Below are 18,020 nucleotides of genomic sequence, written 5' to 3'. Positions count from 1 at the left end.
TAGCTCTAGAATGATTGATTGGAAAATACAAATGATATATACAAAGACTAGCACTTAGTGCTCCTAAGCTCTCCTAGGCTCATAAAGTGTGAGAGTTACAAAGGTAAAATCTCAAGAGTCAAGAAGACCTAGAATGAGATGAATGGGTCATATTCATAGGTATCATCACTAGGTTTTGACTAGTCAACGTAGTCATACAATATGAGACTATTGCCCTGCACCTCCACACATGGAATTTTCCGTTGGTGGTAACTTCAAAAAGCCTCAACCTATAGAAAAGGGACTAATCCAACCATCTACAGTAAGTTAAGGATATTCTTAACCAGGTAAAATTGCAGTCCTCGGCTAGATTGTAAGCTTGACTTGAAGAAACGATAAAATATTACAAAGCTTAGTAACCACAAATACTTCTAGTTTTAACCCAAAAATCAAAAAAGTTTCAGGTGTACCCTTTTTTTTTGGCTGGGGTGATAATGGGGTACCACCAGAGAGCTAAAAGTGTACATTGTGTATTGTTTGTAAGAAGCCATTTTTTGAGAGGTGTATTTGTAATGCAGAACCCCCTCCCAAGTTTAGGGAGGAGGTGTTGACTGCCTATCTCAATGTCCAATGCCCACATTTTGGTACATTTTGTTTCTACCTTGTTGCCTCTCTATTGTCTAAGAATTTTCCGCCACCCAAACTCAAGCAAGCAGTGTATAAACACTACGAGAAAGCCACTGTCTATAGAAAGATGCTTAAGAGCTCTGACACGATTATCTCATAATAAGAAAAATTCAAAGATGTGTATAGATTATTCATAATAGTAATTGTGGACAATATATACACCTTCCAAACATCTGGAACTTGTTGGGAGACGCCTAGAACTTGATGTGAATAACTTGTTTTTGTTGTATAACATGATGAGTTCTTTTTTTTCACATTTCTTAGTTTCTAGCTTCTTCATTTGAAAACATTATTTTCTGTCTTGCACTTTTACACTACCCTTTACCTAGAAATTTGGGCTTTATAGCCAGTGCTATGCTACAAGGGTACATTTCTAGTTGATGTGGTCATTTGATGTATGCTAAAGTTCTAAATTGAGCATAATGTCTCTCAAAAAGGAGTATTGTTCACTTCCTATTCCTTTTTTGTTCACAAGACTGCTTTTGTGTTAGACAATCTAGCAGAAGGTACAACTCTGTTTTATACAACTAACCAATTCTCGCCCAGTGATCTATGCTGCAACGGCTGAGAACTCATTCCTTGATGGTAAGAGCACATACAAATACTTTAAAAAAATTCCCTGCTTTTTGATTGTTCATGAACTCCATCTCATGCAATGCTACTTGTATTTCTCTTTCTTTAGCATGTGAGAAACAACATGGATGTGCAAGCGTTGCACAAAATTTTTGAATATCAACTTTATACGAAGTTGGTGAAAATTACATTAGGAAAGTTTATAGGAACAATTCGAAAATGGCTCTTAAGCTGGATTTGTCCAAAATGAAAAGATCTATCATTTATATTATGCTAACGTATGCTTTGTAAGCAAATATGAGATATATATTGCATTCTTGGTTAATTCTCCTTCGCATTGAAACTATGTGCTCATCATATAAAATTATTGTAGAAACAATGAACTTTGTATCCACAAGAGTTGATGATGATGTGTACAAGGTGGTAGGGGTCCACTAATGCTCTAGGGTAAGGGAGCAAGTTTAGAGGCGATTTGTGGAAACGTGATATTTTTTGTTTTTTTCTGCCCAGAGAGAGGGGGGGGGGGTTGCAAATCTCATCATTTTTAATATCTACGCATTGCACGAGATTCTTCATGAAAAGGCGAATCAAATGATACCAAAATCAATATTTTTTAGATTTTATATGAGTGCTCCATTTGAAAAAAAAATCAAGTTTTGAGGGCTTTTGAAGCATTAGAGACACTCAAGATCCATTATATGGTACATTTTTCAGCAAATCACAATGACACATAAGCAAGATTCTAAGAATATGCCAAATTTCTTGCCTCTAAATTGGGGGTGGATATGTGTTTAACCTGGGGGTCAAAAAATTTCGCCTCTTATTGGCTCCCTTACCCTAGTACACTTTAGGAATACCCTTTGACTTGTAGCTAAAGTGATCCCTTTTGCTCCAACACTTCGTGCACACATTTGCTCTTGATTCATCACGAGAGAAGGTTGGATTGCCTCCTCTCTATATGACACACCAAGGGGATCAAGGGTGGGGGTCCATCTACCAAGCAAAATCAGGCGTTGGATGCATCTATTGTAAATTTCTGAAATTTAGTGAATTTGAGGCAAGAAAAATGTAATTTTGTGTCTGAGGCCCCCCTTTCCCACCCTGAGACCTAAACCCACGACACCTAGAGTGGCAACTCGATGCCCTAACCATTCACCCATGCATACTTCTTGAAATTAATGGAAGTCCCCATGGTTTTGTAAGTGCAAGCTAAATGTAAATTTGAAACAGATGATAAATGAGTGTTGAAGCGGCATTCGTAAATTTGGGTTTCCAAATCCACGGTCCCTAATTTACCCACTCGTCAAATGCACCGCCACCCTTGATCCCCTCACTATCATGGCGTGTGATATAGAGAGGAGGGTTGGATATAAGCAATGCCCAAGGGGCTGAACACGCGGGGCTCATTTTTGCTACTGATGACATACCCTGGTTATTTTTTATGTTTTTACTTGGTGAGCCAAAGGCGCTTTCAAAGGCCACCATGTGGCACCATTAAATAATAAATAAATAAAGAACCACCGATGCTGCAATACCCAAAAGCAGCGCCATGAAAAGCTTCTAATTTACGCCGTTCACAATTTCTCTGCAGGTTTGCGAGCGAGCGAGAGAGAGAGAGAGAGAGAGAGAGAGAGAGAGAGAATTTTGCGAAACAATCATTAGTTACATTGAGCGCAACTCTATGTGACAATATGGGCGACTCCAACTCTACCCAAAGACGCTCCAGCTGCTGAAGATCCTAATTAGCTTGATTTTTTTGAAGACGATGACTCAAGTAGCAAGTAAAAACCGCTAACAAGTAGCTGTCAGATCGTTTCTCAAGCTTCTTACGCAACTACTGTGAGAAAACAACTACATTCACATCCCAATCATCCCAGTCTTCGTTCTCGAACTCTTCAAACTCGTCCTGATTACCTAGTGTGTAGATTAATTATTATGTAAAGACTACAATCTAATAAGGCTGAGAACGTGTCTCCTTTGGTTAATTGCCTGCGAAAAGAGATGGCGCTGATCAACAGTATATACAGTAATGTGCACACGAAAAGTTGATGATCAAGTGTGAGGTGCTCTTGCAACCCGTCAGGTGCTCAAGCAGCCCGTGAGATTTATCTTCTACACGTGTAGCTATCCTTCCCCCTAAAAGCAAGACTGCAGACAAGGTGAAACACAAAGGAAGCAGTTTTTTTGTCCTTGATGATAGATGGAGAATCAAAGATCTGTAAAAGGAGTTTGAGCATGAGGCCAAGTTGTGATGGTAGACATGATAGCAAGAAACAGAGCAGTAATAAATATGTTAGTGATAAATATGGTAGACATGATAGCAGAAGTGAAGACAATAGTCAACACGAGAACAAAACTCAAAGAAGAGATGTTAGAATCTAATCTCTCTACTATAAATCAACCTTCAACAAGTGGCAAAGGGATTTCTTAGATTATCATGACAAATAAAGATGAAAATGGCTCTTCTAGGCAACCCAATTGCACGACCAAGACCCTCTCACATTCTATGAATATCAAGTAGGGCCATCTACTATCTTTGAGCATTTGTAGAATCTCACGCGCCTGATCAATGCAAAATTACAAAGATGTATGACTAATTACTTATTGCACTGCAAATAGAAAGCTAGCTGCAGCATAGGGCATGACAAGGGGTTGAATAAAAACTCGACCTAATTACATAGAATCAATGAAGATGCTCTCATAGGTTTGAGAATGAAAAAGGAGAGCGATGGGACGTGGAGGGAAGAGAGAGGGAGAGATGTGGAAAGCATGGGACAAGTGGAGGAGAGAGATGAAGAGGGCCAAGTCGATTGGTTGAGGGAAAACAATTTACGTCCTAGTCGTGTTTCTAGTGCTTCCACTGTGGAGGCTCCCTCTATTCCCTATATGTGATAGCATGCTAGTGTATGGCCGTTGAATTGCATACTTGAGAAGAAGCCCTGCATGGTCCAAAAAGAGAGAGCACACCCCAAATAGAAAGCTAGTTGCAGCATAGGGCAAGACAAGGAATTGACGATCGAGAAGAAGAAGATAGTTCAATTTCAACAGGGAAAAACTCGTTCAATTTCATTAATTACTAGAAGAATTAAGCAAGAATTTTCACTTTGCAAAAATCTCTCTTTTGTGGAAATTCTCTCCCTTCATGACCAAAATAGAGTTACTTGACATATGAGAGTTATTTTCCTTTAGATGATTGAGGTCTCAACTTCTTCTGCAGGCTGCTACCCGTGTTACATGGGTAAAAAACAATGGTGACTTGCAAGAAAAGATGTACACAGAGCAAGCACACGGATATGATGTATGTAAGCTGAGGAGGGTCTGAAGCAAGCAACCAGAGCTTGGCATGACAGGATGGAATGTCCACTTGATTACTATCATATTTGTATGGTCGACGGAAACCACTCCTTGGTGCAGAAGAAAAAGGAGGTAGATAATGTGATCATGTGCATCTATGTAGTTGATTTGCTTGTTGGTGGAGATTGTCGAGTTTGTTCATATTTAGATGGAGAATTTGGGCTCAACCCACACTTACAGAGAATTAATCATCTTCTGTTGGAATAGACAAAAGCTTGCACATGAGCCTCGGGAATGGCTATGCTCCAAATAGCAACAGACATGCTCATGTTTAGAGGGTGGGTCAGGTTACCAAGAGGTATAAGCAATACAAGCCTCCCGCGAATGTGATCATGATAGGTGCCACTGTACCAACTTGGGATATAATTCAATATAGAAGGCACAGATTTACAAGCGAGTAGGGAAGGCCTCTGGTAAACCCAAAAAGCCAAGCCTCCGAGCAGCTAGAGCCCAAAAATCCAAGCCTCCCAGATAAAGCCGATATCGAGAGTCGCAACTACATTTATGATCCTGCCCTTGGATCCATGAACTCTTTTATGCACATTTTCCCTTACTGCAAAATGTCTACTTTACATGTCTTCCATAGTGTACATACAAAAAATCTTGGACTCCTGTTGGGAAACTTAACCATCCAAGCACCCAAAAAGAAGAAAAATACTCCTTGCTCACAAGTATCATATACTGAACTGCAGCCCCAAAAACTGCTATCAGCCTCAGAAATCCATCCTCTCAAGCAAGAATCAAGCTTTTCGACTTGCACAAACACGCTGTTACGCGCTTGAAGAGCTTTTCCTCTTCCACCATGATAGCAGCAAAGACCCTTGTACAACCAGCTTCTAGCCTCTTGCCAATGGCTGTTGTCTTTGACGGCTTCGGATACGCCTCACCCTCTCCTTGTCCCGCTTCTTCTTCTCCAATTTCATGGTGTACCGCTGCTTACGTTCTCTGTCATGGATCTGCTGACAAAAAACTTCCCCCGTTCGTGGCCAAATCCACCGCTTGTTGCGGGGTGTTCCATCGTCAGCTTCCTCAGCAAGGTCTGCATCCATCCCTTTGAGAGTCTCGATTGAAAAGAAATTAATCCACATAAGACCATGCCTTGTCAACAAGTTGTGCTGCTCATGCATGGACCCATCAACTGGATCCAAAAACACCATTCTGCGCCCACTGTGATACACCCAGACATTGATGAGCAGTTCAAGTAGCTGACAGTAGCAGTGCTTCACCTGAAACACAAAACCACTCATAAAGTCTATGGAAAAAAGTGAAGCACAGTAGGCAACAAGCATATCCGAATACCGATACCTCTAGTGTGGATACACCCAGGCTGCATTTATCATGCCTCTCTCCAAATAATGCATCCAAGCTACTCACAAACATCCTGAAGAGCAACATAAAAGAGATTTTCTCCCTAACCTGGTTAATTTGTTAGACAACAAAAGACACTTATTGTGAAGGAATTGCCATGTGACCTTTTCATGAGACTGTACAAAGGGACACATAAGACTTAGCACGAGGAACAATAGACATACGCACCATGTGAATGGCGTGCAAACACTAGCCACAAAGTCATTTGCTAAAAGCAGCAAGTTTCCTATCATGTCTTAACACTTATCATGGATTTGCTTACTAAAAACCACATCTTATCTGGCTCCTTACTGTAACCAACAATACACCCCTCAAATTTCTTGAGCTGAACTCTCTTAATGAATGACAAATTTGCAGCCCCAAATGGATGCCTCACTGCCTTCTTATTAGAGTCCTGGGTCTGTGTGACTAAAATTGGACTTTGGATAGATCCAATCTGAGATGACCTTGCCCCCCCTCCACAAACAGAAGAAATCACTGCCTTCTTTCTTTATACTATAGAGCTCTGAGATGAAAATCTAAGGGGATCAAAACCCTGGGAATACGAAGACAACATGACATGAAGATAACCATGATCTAACCTCGAGAACATAATAAACTCCAAGAAGGAAGGTGTTGGCATTGCCCAACTATGCAAAGCAGACCACCTATCACCATCAACTGGCATTGGCGGTAGTCGGTTCCACTTTAGAGGCAGCCCAAACATATCCTTGAATGTCTTCAAAAACACTGACCTGTTGGAAAAGGAGCTCAAAGGATGAGACAAACAAACAGTGTTAGGGGTTGTGCAGTCAGGAAAACAGATAGATTGCCCAGACTAGAGTTCGTATAAACATGCCTGCAGTTACCATTGTTGACAGCATCACAGAAAGACCAGAAATCCCTCTGCAAAGAGGCCTCATTGCTGTGCACATCCGTCGAAGCCCAGAAATAAACTGTGTCTCCATTGTTTCCTCCTTTAAGAGCATTATTGAGGGCAAGCTCAGCATTGCTTGAAAGAGAAACCTGGTCATTGGCTTGTGCAAACAGTATGATCAACAGAGTGGTCTACAAAAATCACCCTTCAGACATGGGTAATAAAAAGCCACTGAAGTACCTTTCTCCCCACAGCTTGCCAGCTTTGGAACCCAATCCAAGAATTCTTGTGAATGCGGTCAATTCGATTGGCAATAGCAAAGTACGCACCAAATTCACATAGTACATCTCTGTAATAGGAGTGATTCAACAAGGGCACTCGCAATGGAGCCTCAATATCGTCGGAGCCTGGCCTTCGCTGCTTTGCTATCTGTTACAAAGCGGAATGTTAGAATCGTCGGTGATCTATTTCAGATATTCTTACTTCTGTGAAGCCGCAGATTAGTAGGCTTTGTTGCATATGAACTATGAGATCATAATACATGGACAGAATCTTGACCAAGAAACTGTAAACAAAAGAAGAGAAATAAGTAACAGTAATAAGATCTGCATTCAGAAGAAAGATTTTGGTAATATCTTGTAATGATGAGGGGATCTTGAGGATGACTACATCCTGAAAAAGACTTGAAAACAACCAAAAAAAAATTATCACATCGCAAATTTTCCTCTATATGTCATGGGAGCTCACCAAGCTTATTCCTCGATACAAGATGCTTTTTTCGCCTAATAAAGGCCATGTACCAGCACCAATGTATGGCTCATATATACAAATAGGCTGACCTGTCCTTTCCAATTCACCATCCTCTCTCTCATGCAGGTCATTCTTCGTATTCTCTGCCCTTTTAACACTTCGATAAACTTCTTCCCATGTACCATGCAGCAGCTCATTTCTCTCTTTTAACTGTAGGCACAACCGACAAAAGGCAGCATTATGCTGCTTGTTACACTTCAAAGAGCCAATAAGACTTGAAACTCGGAATCTCGACACAACTAACAACAATAGGCAGACTTGCAAAAATGAATCAAACCTGCTCCTCTTCGCTCTGTTCCATCTCCTCGAGCAATTTCATTGATCTCAACTCTGCCCAGTCATCGGACGAAAGATCATCGTTCCTTGTGGCTGACTTTGGACTGTCAGATTCATTATCTTTGTGACCTGTGATGGCAGGTTTCAAACTGAATACAGTGGTTTTGTTGGCGTTACTGTCAGCAGGGTGACTTTTATGTGCCTTTAAAAGCGGCCATTGCCAATCTTTATCGAGATTGTTTGAAATAAGGGAAATAGGTAATGGGAGGTGTACTTCTGAAGGAAAGTCGATGACTCCTTCTAAGAAATCAGCAAATCCAGAGATCACATTTGCTACGAACAACCTTTTGCCATGTGCATTTGAGTGCACTACAGTTGCATGTCCATGGTCTATCACTCCAAATTGTGACAGAGCTCTTTCAAAAGCTAGTGCAAAATCAGTATCATTCCCTGCCTCAAAAATGCAGCCATGTATTTTATCCTGCATCTGGAGACAAGTCATAGTTTGAGATTATTTTTTCTATGTTTAAATAATCAAGCAAGATGGTAAATACACTCAGAGTGCTTACGTTTTCCCTGATAACTGTAATATTGGGAGCAACAATTGGATGTTCAAACACCATAGCTTTCACCAGAGCGCTCGGAAATGCTTGTTCCTCACGCAATGAACTGTAAATTACAACATCTGCTGCCCAGAGAAGCTTGTTTAGGTCCACGTCATTCCTAAAGTGATGCACTGAGCCCCGGGTCAATCCCATTTGAGCAGCCAAAATCTGCATAACAGTTGCACAACTTAGAAGACATACCACTACAAGATGAAATATCTCACACGAAAGAGCAAAAACTATACCTGTAGAGCTCTACTGTAATTATTTGTTGAGCCTACACTCCAGATCATGAACCTCATGGACACACCACCCTTCTGAAGAACTTTTGCAAGCGGTGAAATGGCTTGCATCACAATGGCATGCTCCCTCCAAACACTTTTATATGAAAAGGGGCTCCCAACTACAGCAACTGCAATATCATGTGCACCTATCTTGTAAAGAGAACGTACTTCTTCCCTGGAATGCTTGGACATAAACTTATCTGCCTCAAACCCTGGAATGGGGGAGCCAGGAAGAACAAAAAAGTTTCCAGTATCGAATTGGTTATACTTCATCTGCCATAACAAAAGCGTGATAAGTCTGTCTGCCACAGCAATAACAGCCTTTCCTTGCTTGTTTCTGCCTGCTTACCGCAAGAACATAGTCAGAGAGTAGCACGACATCTGCCCTTTCAAACGCTCTCTTGTAGCTGGATATGACATCAATCTCCAAAGCTAATCCCGACAACCAGGTCTCCTTCCTTTGGAGATCTTCATGCAAAATCCATATCACTAGCACCTCTTTGAATGGTTCTTGCAAAAAACTATCACACAGCCACAAGGTCACGCAAATCCTCATGCAAAAATATGTTGGTATAAAAAAGACTGAAAATGATATAGTGACAACCTTGCCAAAACAGACTTTGCATCCAAGGAGCTCAAAATGACTCCTTCAAATCTGAACAAACAACAGACTTTTATACGAGATGCATTGTCCACCAGCCAATTCTCGAAGTACCACAAAAAATCTTTGAGAGTAGGATCAAAACATCAGCTAAAGGCTACAAATACATTGGAAAATAAAGGTTGAGAGCTGTCTTACATTAACCAATCTACACCAAGACCATCTTCAACCGAGTCAAGCTCTAGAATAGTGACAAGAGCACCAGTTTGCTCCCACGTAGCATGCATAGGACCATCCCTCAATGCAAAGACCTATCGGTCACAAGAGTACCAAGACGTTCATTTCAAACCAGCCGAAGAAAAAGCACCCTTATGAGCACTCCTACAAAAATCTCCTAAATTGATAGCTATTTCAGTTGTCGATACGATTTTTAGTTTCACAGAACAAGAAACTCATTTCAAGAATACATTGCAATGCTGGTTGGTAGGAATACCACAGCCAGTGACCATGCCGAAGAGCCCACCACCATCCTGTTGCTATAATAAATAACACCAACACTACAATAATTTCACCTCTTTCTCCATCGCCAATCACCAGCCAAGCTAGTGTGAGTTTGTACTTTGCATCAAAAAAGGCTTTGAGCTTTTTGTATGTAGCTTCTCTATTTACCAGTAGCATAAGAATCTGAGGTCTTGCTCTCTTCTGCAAAAGACTTCAGAATAAATCCGCTCAAGGCAAGTTAAATATGGAGGAAAGGGGTATGAAATCAAGAGAGCCACTCTTTATGAGATCTTGATGCAGATAAGAGAAGCATTGTTCTTCTCAACTTGCATGATAATCCACTTTTGCGTCAAATTACATGTAATGAAAATGGCTAATTTTATTATAGGGAGCATGCATTCTCATCAATCAAGCATAGAATACACAAACAAAAACATCACACACTCAAGAGAGCACGTGTGTAAAGGCTATGATGTTAGTGAAACCACTAGTATCGACTTTTGGCATGAAACCATTGTACAGTTTAAGCTCACCTATAGCTCGAATTTTTGTTCAAATATCCATGCTATCAGATCGTCCATAATCATTGCATGGGACTAGGACTGTACAATTTGGCTCTTGTTTGAATGCAAGCGTGTCACTCATCCTATCATATCATCCATAAGCATTGCATGGGACTAGGATTTACAATTTGGCTCTCGTTTGGATGCAAGCATGTCACTCAACAGTTACATAGGTTAAGGCATGGCGATGATTGATAATTGCAAGAGCATGGGTACAGGGATTCACTAGACACCGCAGTACCCCTAATTTTCAAATGTATGGCTGAGAGAAGGATGATCCTAACACCATGCCCTTCTCATGGATATGGGGCCTCAACAAGTCTCAGAACTACAAAACTTGTTAGATTACCTAATCAATGTGAATTTCACTAGTAGAGTGTGGCAGCAGTCAAATCAGCAGGAAAAAATTTCCTATAGGTTTGCAAAAGGCCACTACCAGTTTTGGCCTCTATCATTCAGGTCAAGCAATGCTTCTATCAGGCTCCAAAAAATATGAAGAGTCTGTGCCAAGCGGCAAATTTATGCTGATGTGGCACATTTATGGCTGAGGTGACAATTTTATGAGGTCATCTTCATCCCGTCGCCCCTGCATGCAGTGCAGCAGCAGAGTCAGCACTTTGGGCATTCTCATCGATCTCACTCTCCCTCAGTGAGTTTTCTCTCTCTAGCGTTTCTGAGATCATGCATCCGATAGATCTTTGAGATCTCTTGGGAGTGTTCATACAACATTACGACTTCTCTCTTGTGTGTTTTGCTCTCTCTATCCATCGCTCTTGTTCTCCTTCCATTTCATGTGCAGGTACCCTAGAGCTTGGAGACAGAGGTTCATACTCGGCCTACACATCTAGATCAGGTCACATGCAAGCTGACCGATCAGCCTCAACGGTGATCTACAAATGTATACGGTTTGGAGCGAGATCCAGGATGTAGTGTTTGAGTTTTTGCTGTTGTCCACACTCCAAGACAGTTTTCTACACCGGGTGAAGCCTGTTTATCATTTGTCACCTTTTCCGCTGCCATTTCTTCCAGGCTTGGAATCAAACTTCCCTCTCTGATCCTTGAGAATGTGAACATAGGCATCACTTCCAAATATAAAGACTTCCAGCAGAAATCAAGCTTAAAAAGGAGTGCATCCAGCACAGTAGGCAAGAAATGCTAGAGAAATGCATCTAGAACGATCGACATCCATCCGTAAGTAGCATGCCCTCAAGGGTGGACTTCTTGAGAATACACTAAGGCATATGGATGTCTTTCAAGCTGCTGAAAAAAAGTTGTTAATGGTTCTACACCATTCTTGTCCATTCAATACAATACCTTCTTATTTCATTCATTATACCATACACAAGTAGCATAAAGAAGCAAATAGGCAAGCCTTCAATGGCACATCTCAAATTTCATTTTTCCCCTAGTTGTCAATTACACTAGTGATAAGGTAGCTAACAGAAATTTAAATATTAACTTATAAAGCTTCAATTGACATAAGGTCTTTGAGAGAGAAGTAGTTACCTGAAATTCATAGCCAAGGACTACAAGAGCTTTCCACACAGTAACCAGATACAATAAACCAGGAGTGGCCTCGAGGTCCATGCAGACCTGATTAAAAAGACAAGACAAAAAAAACAATCACTGCTTGCTTTTGAAGTCCCTCTAAAATCATAGCTAAGACATAAAGAAATGTTTTCTTAGAATCTCAGTGCCTCAAAACAGAACAATCTCCAGAAGTAACATTATTTGGATTTGGGTGTTTCCTATGCAGAACTCACCAATACTTAAGTGTTGTCTTAACAGCAGTCAAGCTGTTTGTTAAAGCATGTGTAGATAGCCAGCTTTAGGTCGCTTCATGTCACGTGCACATCTAACCCTATGTGCATGTGGAAAAGTTGTCCTACTTCTGGGTTTAGGTAGCCTAGGAAGTGTTCTCGCACCCTTGTGAGCCTATACGCAGGCCGTGCATGTCCAGGCACTTAGAGTAGCTGCATACCCTCTGATTGCAAAACCCATGATCACTAGCATCAGTACCCAGCATCAGCATTTTCCACTGCATGAACCCAGTTTTGCACTTGCATGTGAACCACCCCTTATGTCACTTATTTTATAAGTGACTTCAAATAAGACAAAATCGTGGAGCTTAATCTGTACTACTTGACCCAGTTTTGTGGAGCTATATAAGTGGCCATAGGGCGCCTACAAGAAGATAGAAGACACAAGGAGAGCACAGCACCCAACAGACCAGCAGTAGCAGATCCTCACCGGTTCTCCCTACCACAACAGATCAGCCAGCGATCTGTTTTCAGCCCACAATTCAGCCAGTATTTTCAGTTTTCAGCCTTGACGCCTCAACCACAGCAAATCCGGTCCGTAGTGTCGCAGTCGCAGCAGATCCACAGCAGTTCACCTAGCATTTACAGATTTCAGCCATCAGCCTCGCAAAGTTTATCCACGTCGTCGTCGTCGTTGTCGTCGACATCATCGTCGACATAGTCATCATCAGCATTATAGCATCTAGACCCATTGTACCAGACTTGTGCAATCTAAAGCAAATACCTCTCTAGCAATAGAGAGGGGGGCCCTTGGAGGGGGTTTTGGGACCCCATTTGGTATCGTCTCTTCTCTTTCTCTAGCACTCTCATGCATTGGCACTTCCACTCACTTTGTTTGGTCATTGCACATTCTCTCTCTAAGCAAGGAAGGCTCTCCCTTCCTCTAAAGTAAAAGGAACCTTGAGCACTCACTGTTCACTCATCCTGAGCTTATAACCATCATTCACTTCCCTTGCACATTACATTGGTATCAGAGCTCTTTGGCAGTGTTCAGTATCATCATTCAAGGAAAGAAGCACAAAGAACCACAAGAATTTATTTTTTTCTTGTTGTGGTCGCACATAACCCAAGACCACTTGGGCGTGTCGATCCCTAATCTGTGTTTTTGAAGAATGGCAAGTAACCCAGAAAAAAAGGGCTTGTCCAACCTCCCCTCGTTCCTCTTTTCCACTCATCGTTCCTTGGACCTTGCACTTAGCAACCTTAGTGTGAGTGCAAGGCCGCCAAGGGGTGCACTCGCACGAAGGAGTTGAGCTTGGGTAAGAGAAAAGCCTTCTTAAACGCAGATTGCAAGCTAAGAACCTCATGAACTAAAGAACTCAAGAACCCCAAGTACCCAAGAACTCAGTGCATGGTCATCACCCAAAGCAGAATGGATACTTTGCATGAAGGTGATGAGAGTGGAGTTAGAGAAGACGAAGTTTCTACACCAAGAGAATTGTTCCCTGATGCTACCCCATCCCCATCTACGCCGCAGATTGCACCAAACCCTATGGTGGCTTTGGTCAAGTCGATGATGGAGATGATGCTACAACAAGAGGCGCAACGCACCACCATGGACCGCGACCGTGAAGAAAGAAGGGCAGCTTTGGAGCTTGAGCATGAGCAAGCACGAGAAGCTCAACGCTTAGCGGCCGAAGAAAGAAGGGCAGCTATGAAGCTGGAGCGTGAGCAAGCAAGCGAGGCTCAATGCATAGCGGTCGAAGAGAAGCACACGGCTATGGAGTTAGAACGAGAGGCGCAGAGAGATCAACATATGCGGGAGTTGGTCCTACAGGTACTCTCCATGAAAGACGAGCCACTCAAGGAGACCGGCAAGTCATCACGTAGCACAGGTAGAGGCGACGACTCCAACAATCCAATCACTGAGAAGTAAGTGTGATGGTAAGATGGATGCATCTGTGATTCATTCTTGGTTGCATCAATTTAATGCTTACTTTGCGACTAACACACATCTTCTGCCAGCACCTTGATTAACCCAAAAAGTACACCATACATTTTTTATGAGCACCTTGACGAGTCTCTCTTTAAATGTTATGGTTGTGGTTTTGTTTGACTCTGGCAGTATACATGATGTGGTCAGTGATTCTCTTGTAAAGAGAGCTCGCCTAGAAGCTATTCCAATGGCTCCTATCGAGGTGTCTCGTTTCGCTCCCGGCATGCACTCTTTAATCACGCATGAATGTCCTAGTGTGTTAGTCTCTATTGAGCAAGCATCTTTCCGTCAAAAATTTGTTGTTTCTCCTCTCTCAGGATGTGATATGATTTTCGGCATTAAATGGTTTCGTGAGCATGCTCCACTCTTTGATTGGAAAGCAAACGCGCTCACTCTCTCACCAGAAGATTCCTTGCCCGTGGTCATCCTCGGTGAGCAGGGCCTCCATTCTCTACCTCTTATTTCTCATGTGCAAGCTAAGCATGAGTTACGACGAGGAGCTCAAGCGGCATTCATTTATACCACTCAAGTGACGCAGGACCTCAAGACCGCAAAACGATACTCAGGTTTGTTTCAGAACTATGAGTATCTTTTCTTGCAGGATGATCTTCCACCCCGTCTCCCTCCCGAGCGTCCGGAGGATCATCGCATTGAACTCATGGGAGGGCACAGCCCATCAGTGAGGCTCCCTACCGTCTGAACAAGTCTCAAGAAGCAGAGTTAGAGCGGCAACTCACCGAGTTAGTGGCTAGGGGTTTCATACGTCCTAGTGTAAGTCCTTTCGTTGCTCCTTTGTTTGTTCGCAAGAAAGATGGATCGTCTCATTTGTGTGTAGATTATAGGGCACTCAACAAGATGACCGTGAAGAACAAGTTTCCCATGCCTTGCATTGAGTATATCCTCGATAGGCTCAATGGCGCAAAGGTTTTCAGCAAAGTAGATCTCAAAAGTGGATACTATCAAGTAAGGGTGTTCAAGGGCAATGAAAGTATATTGTTATGCCTTTTGGATTGACAGGTGTCGTGTATACGTTCAACCATCTCATTGTTAGGTGCAGCGGAATGAATGTTTGCGCTTTACTCAAGATGAGTGCTCCGAACTGTGCTCAAGGTTCCTTTTGTTCTTATGGAAGGTGGAGCCTTCCGTTCTTAATGAGAGAATGCTATGATCACAAACAAAGTGGATGGACACTGTGTGTGCAAGTGAATGAGACTGAGAGATAGAGAGAGAAGAGAGATACAACTCCAGAGATGTTGTAAAACCCTCCTCCGAAGGCCCCACTCTCATCGACGAGAATGCTCTACTTATGATTGCACAATCTGGTACAAATGGTATCCATGGACTGATGCAAGTCTAGGCTATGTCGGCGATGACGACGGTGACGAAGTCGACCTACGGGCTGAAATCTGCAATCTTTCTACTGCTGTCCAAAAACGCTATGGGCTGAAATCTGCAAATCTTCTATCTGCTGAATTCTAACTCTATGTCGGTGACGATGTCGATGCGCTGAAAACGCAGATGCTGAAATCTGCGTTTACCGGGCTGAAACTTTAAACCTGGCGGAAACTGACCGTGCGGCGAGAAACTGCTGCGGGAAGGTGAGATCTGCGAGCTTCGGGACTTGATCTGCGGGTACTAACTGCTGAAAACTGAAAACACTAATGCTCCTTGACTTTCCGTCGCCGTAAAGGTGCAAAACGCCAGGGCTGATCTACAACAAAAAACGCTAGGGCTGAATTTTGGGTCCTGCTGCTGCCGTGATTCTGCAAAATGCAAAACGCTAGGCTGATCTGCTGATCTCTTGTAAAAAACGCTGGGGCTCTTGCTGTCTGCGGTAGCCGAGGCTGATCTGATGGGAAAAAACGCTAGGTGATGCTGGATCTGCAAAACGCTAGATCTCCTAGTGGTGTCTGTTGAGAAGTTGCCTGTTGAGCGTGGAGCTCCTGCTGCCTCTTCTGCCAAATAGTGCTAGCTCTAGTTTGCTTATATACAAACTTAGCAAAATTGCCCTACCTACTTTTGTTGGGAAGTCACTTGACTTAATAAGTGAAAAATGTCAAAAATAGGGAAAATAGGCTAAAATCACTGGAAAATTCCCTGATGGAATCTGATGGATTCTGGTGGGAAACTGATGGTAATGTTGTGTGCAGCCAAAGGATATGCATCTACACTAAGTGTCGGAGCATGCACGGTCTACGAATAGACTCACAAAAGTACCAGATCACTTCTAAATCTAGATTGACTGGATTGATTGAACCCTGATCATGCTGTAGCTTGTCCACGGACACATAGGGTTGGATGTGTCACGTGACATCCCCTCCTTTTCAAAGTGAGGTACTGTTACCGAACTGTATGGCGTCGAGGGAGATCGCCAATAGCATCCGGAATCCTAGAAGGGACTCTTCGCCGGCCCACTCAGATGTGTGGGTCGTGCGGCACTTGAACTTCATAAAGGTCTGCAACGCTTGCTTCTTTAGGCCGCGCCGAAAGTGACACAAAGTCTTTATATACCTTCATAAGTTCAGAATAGTCTGAACTCACGAATTATAAGAGGGAATAAAGCACTCACAAAACTATAAAAGCAAGGGACACAAGAAAAGAAAAGAAAAACAAAAACAAACTAAATCACTTTGTTTGCTACGAAACTTCACACAACAACCTCTAACAGAACACATTCTTAAGTCCTCAAGTAAGCTAAATACGAAATCGAAAAATAAATACTACTACAAACCTACGAAGAGCAAAGAACCAAACTTGACAATATGTGATCTCAACTTCACTGCTTGTCCAAACAGGAAGAATAAGATTATCACCTTTATCATGCATAGCTTGGACAACAGCTATGACATCCCTACTCACGTCGTCAGTACCCAAGAGTAGATGCAAGTTTATATAGAGGGCATTCATGCTTTGAACGTACTCTACAAAACCAACGAGCTGAGTTTCTATCACCCTCCGGAGGTGATGGGCATACTCAGCCATGATAAAGACTAGCAATTGTCAAGCTATAGTGAAAATACTAGAAGCGCTAAAGATCAAAACAACAACATAAGGTGTTATTAAGTCAAACGATAAGTGGGCTTTTTAGCTCCCCACAAAGTCTTCTATAGCTCCTTCGATGCGTCAACTTCGTCGAGAGTCATGCTTCTTTCTTCTTCAAGAATCTCCATGGCTGAAAATTCCTGAAACCATTTCCAACACAAAACCATGAACATACCCATTCCATGGAAAGTGAATGGAAAAAATCTTGTCTTCTCTAAAGACTGTGCATGCAATGTAGACGAACATAGAGACAAAGTGATAAACCGTTCATCAAACACATGCAAACAATGAGATCGAATCTTTCTCTTTTGATCTAGAGCAATCAACTGTGGCAATTCACAACGGAAATGCGCATGCTTGGTGCTCATACTTTCATGTGCTCTTTCTACAATTGTGTCATTCCAGAAGAGACATAGAATGTGACATCCTTGAATGCATACTTTCCAGCTTTTCATGAACAATCCGCATACATTCGTGCTCATTCATGAGTGAAACGTGCTCAACGTACAATATGTCATGCCTAGGAAAAGGGATCACATAAAGACACTGACTAAAATACAGGAAACGGTCACAAATGAAACACTCAAACAAATGCGGGCGTATCAATCATGCGAACACATAATACTTCCTGTGAGGGTTCTTTGGACATAGGCTTGAGAGCCAAGATCGGTTCTTCCTGAGGGGGTTCTTTAGACCTAGGCTCGAGAGCCAAGATCGGTTCTTCCTGAATGATCGAATAGTCCGGTGGGGGTTCTTTGGACCTCG

General features: G+C 42.3%; 1 protein-coding gene across 2 annotated transcripts in view; it reads right to left on the bottom strand.

Moving 5' to 3' along the window:
• Positions 1 to 4,408: 4,408 nt before the first annotated feature.
• Positions 4,409 to 18,020, bottom strand: part of LOC147450223 (uncharacterized) — a 36,843-nt gene continuing 23,231 nt past the window's right edge. Inside the window, exons 2-14 of one of the 2 annotated variants that reach the window (XM_086519505.1) lie at positions 11,964 to 12,050; positions 9,592 to 9,704; positions 9,397 to 9,447; positions 9,142 to 9,313; positions 8,754 to 9,065; positions 8,473 to 8,676; positions 7,905 to 8,390; positions 7,565 to 7,777; positions 7,058 to 7,246; positions 6,800 to 6,966; positions 6,543 to 6,695; positions 5,899 to 5,974; positions 4,409 to 5,819 (exon numbers count right to left, since the gene is read on the bottom strand). In XM_086519505.1, the coding sequence (XP_086375631.1) occupies positions 5,430 to 5,819; positions 5,899 to 5,974; positions 6,543 to 6,695; positions 6,800 to 6,966; positions 7,058 to 7,246; positions 7,565 to 7,777; positions 7,905 to 8,390; positions 8,473 to 8,676; positions 8,754 to 9,065; positions 9,142 to 9,313; positions 9,397 to 9,447; positions 9,592 to 9,704; positions 11,964 to 12,050 (2,613 nt within the window). In that variant the 3' untranslated portion in view covers positions 4,409 to 5,429. Of the gene's footprint in view, positions 5,820 to 5,898; positions 5,975 to 6,542; positions 6,696 to 6,799; positions 6,978 to 7,057; positions 7,247 to 7,564; positions 7,778 to 7,904; positions 8,391 to 8,472; positions 8,677 to 8,753; positions 9,066 to 9,141; positions 9,314 to 9,396; positions 9,448 to 9,591; positions 9,705 to 11,963; positions 12,051 to 18,020 lie in introns of those variants that run through there. The other variant, XM_086519506.1, reaches the window with a different exon arrangement.

This window comes from Adiantum capillus-veneris, chromosome 9 (assembly GCF_014529385.1).
Source record: "Adiantum capillus-veneris isolate H3 chromosome 9, ASM1452938v2, whole genome shotgun sequence".
NCBI lineage: Eukaryota > Viridiplantae > Streptophyta > Polypodiopsida > Polypodiales > Pteridaceae > Adiantum > Adiantum capillus-veneris.
Note: the sequence above shows the minus strand (reverse complement) of the source record. Positions and strands in the feature narration are given on the sequence as shown.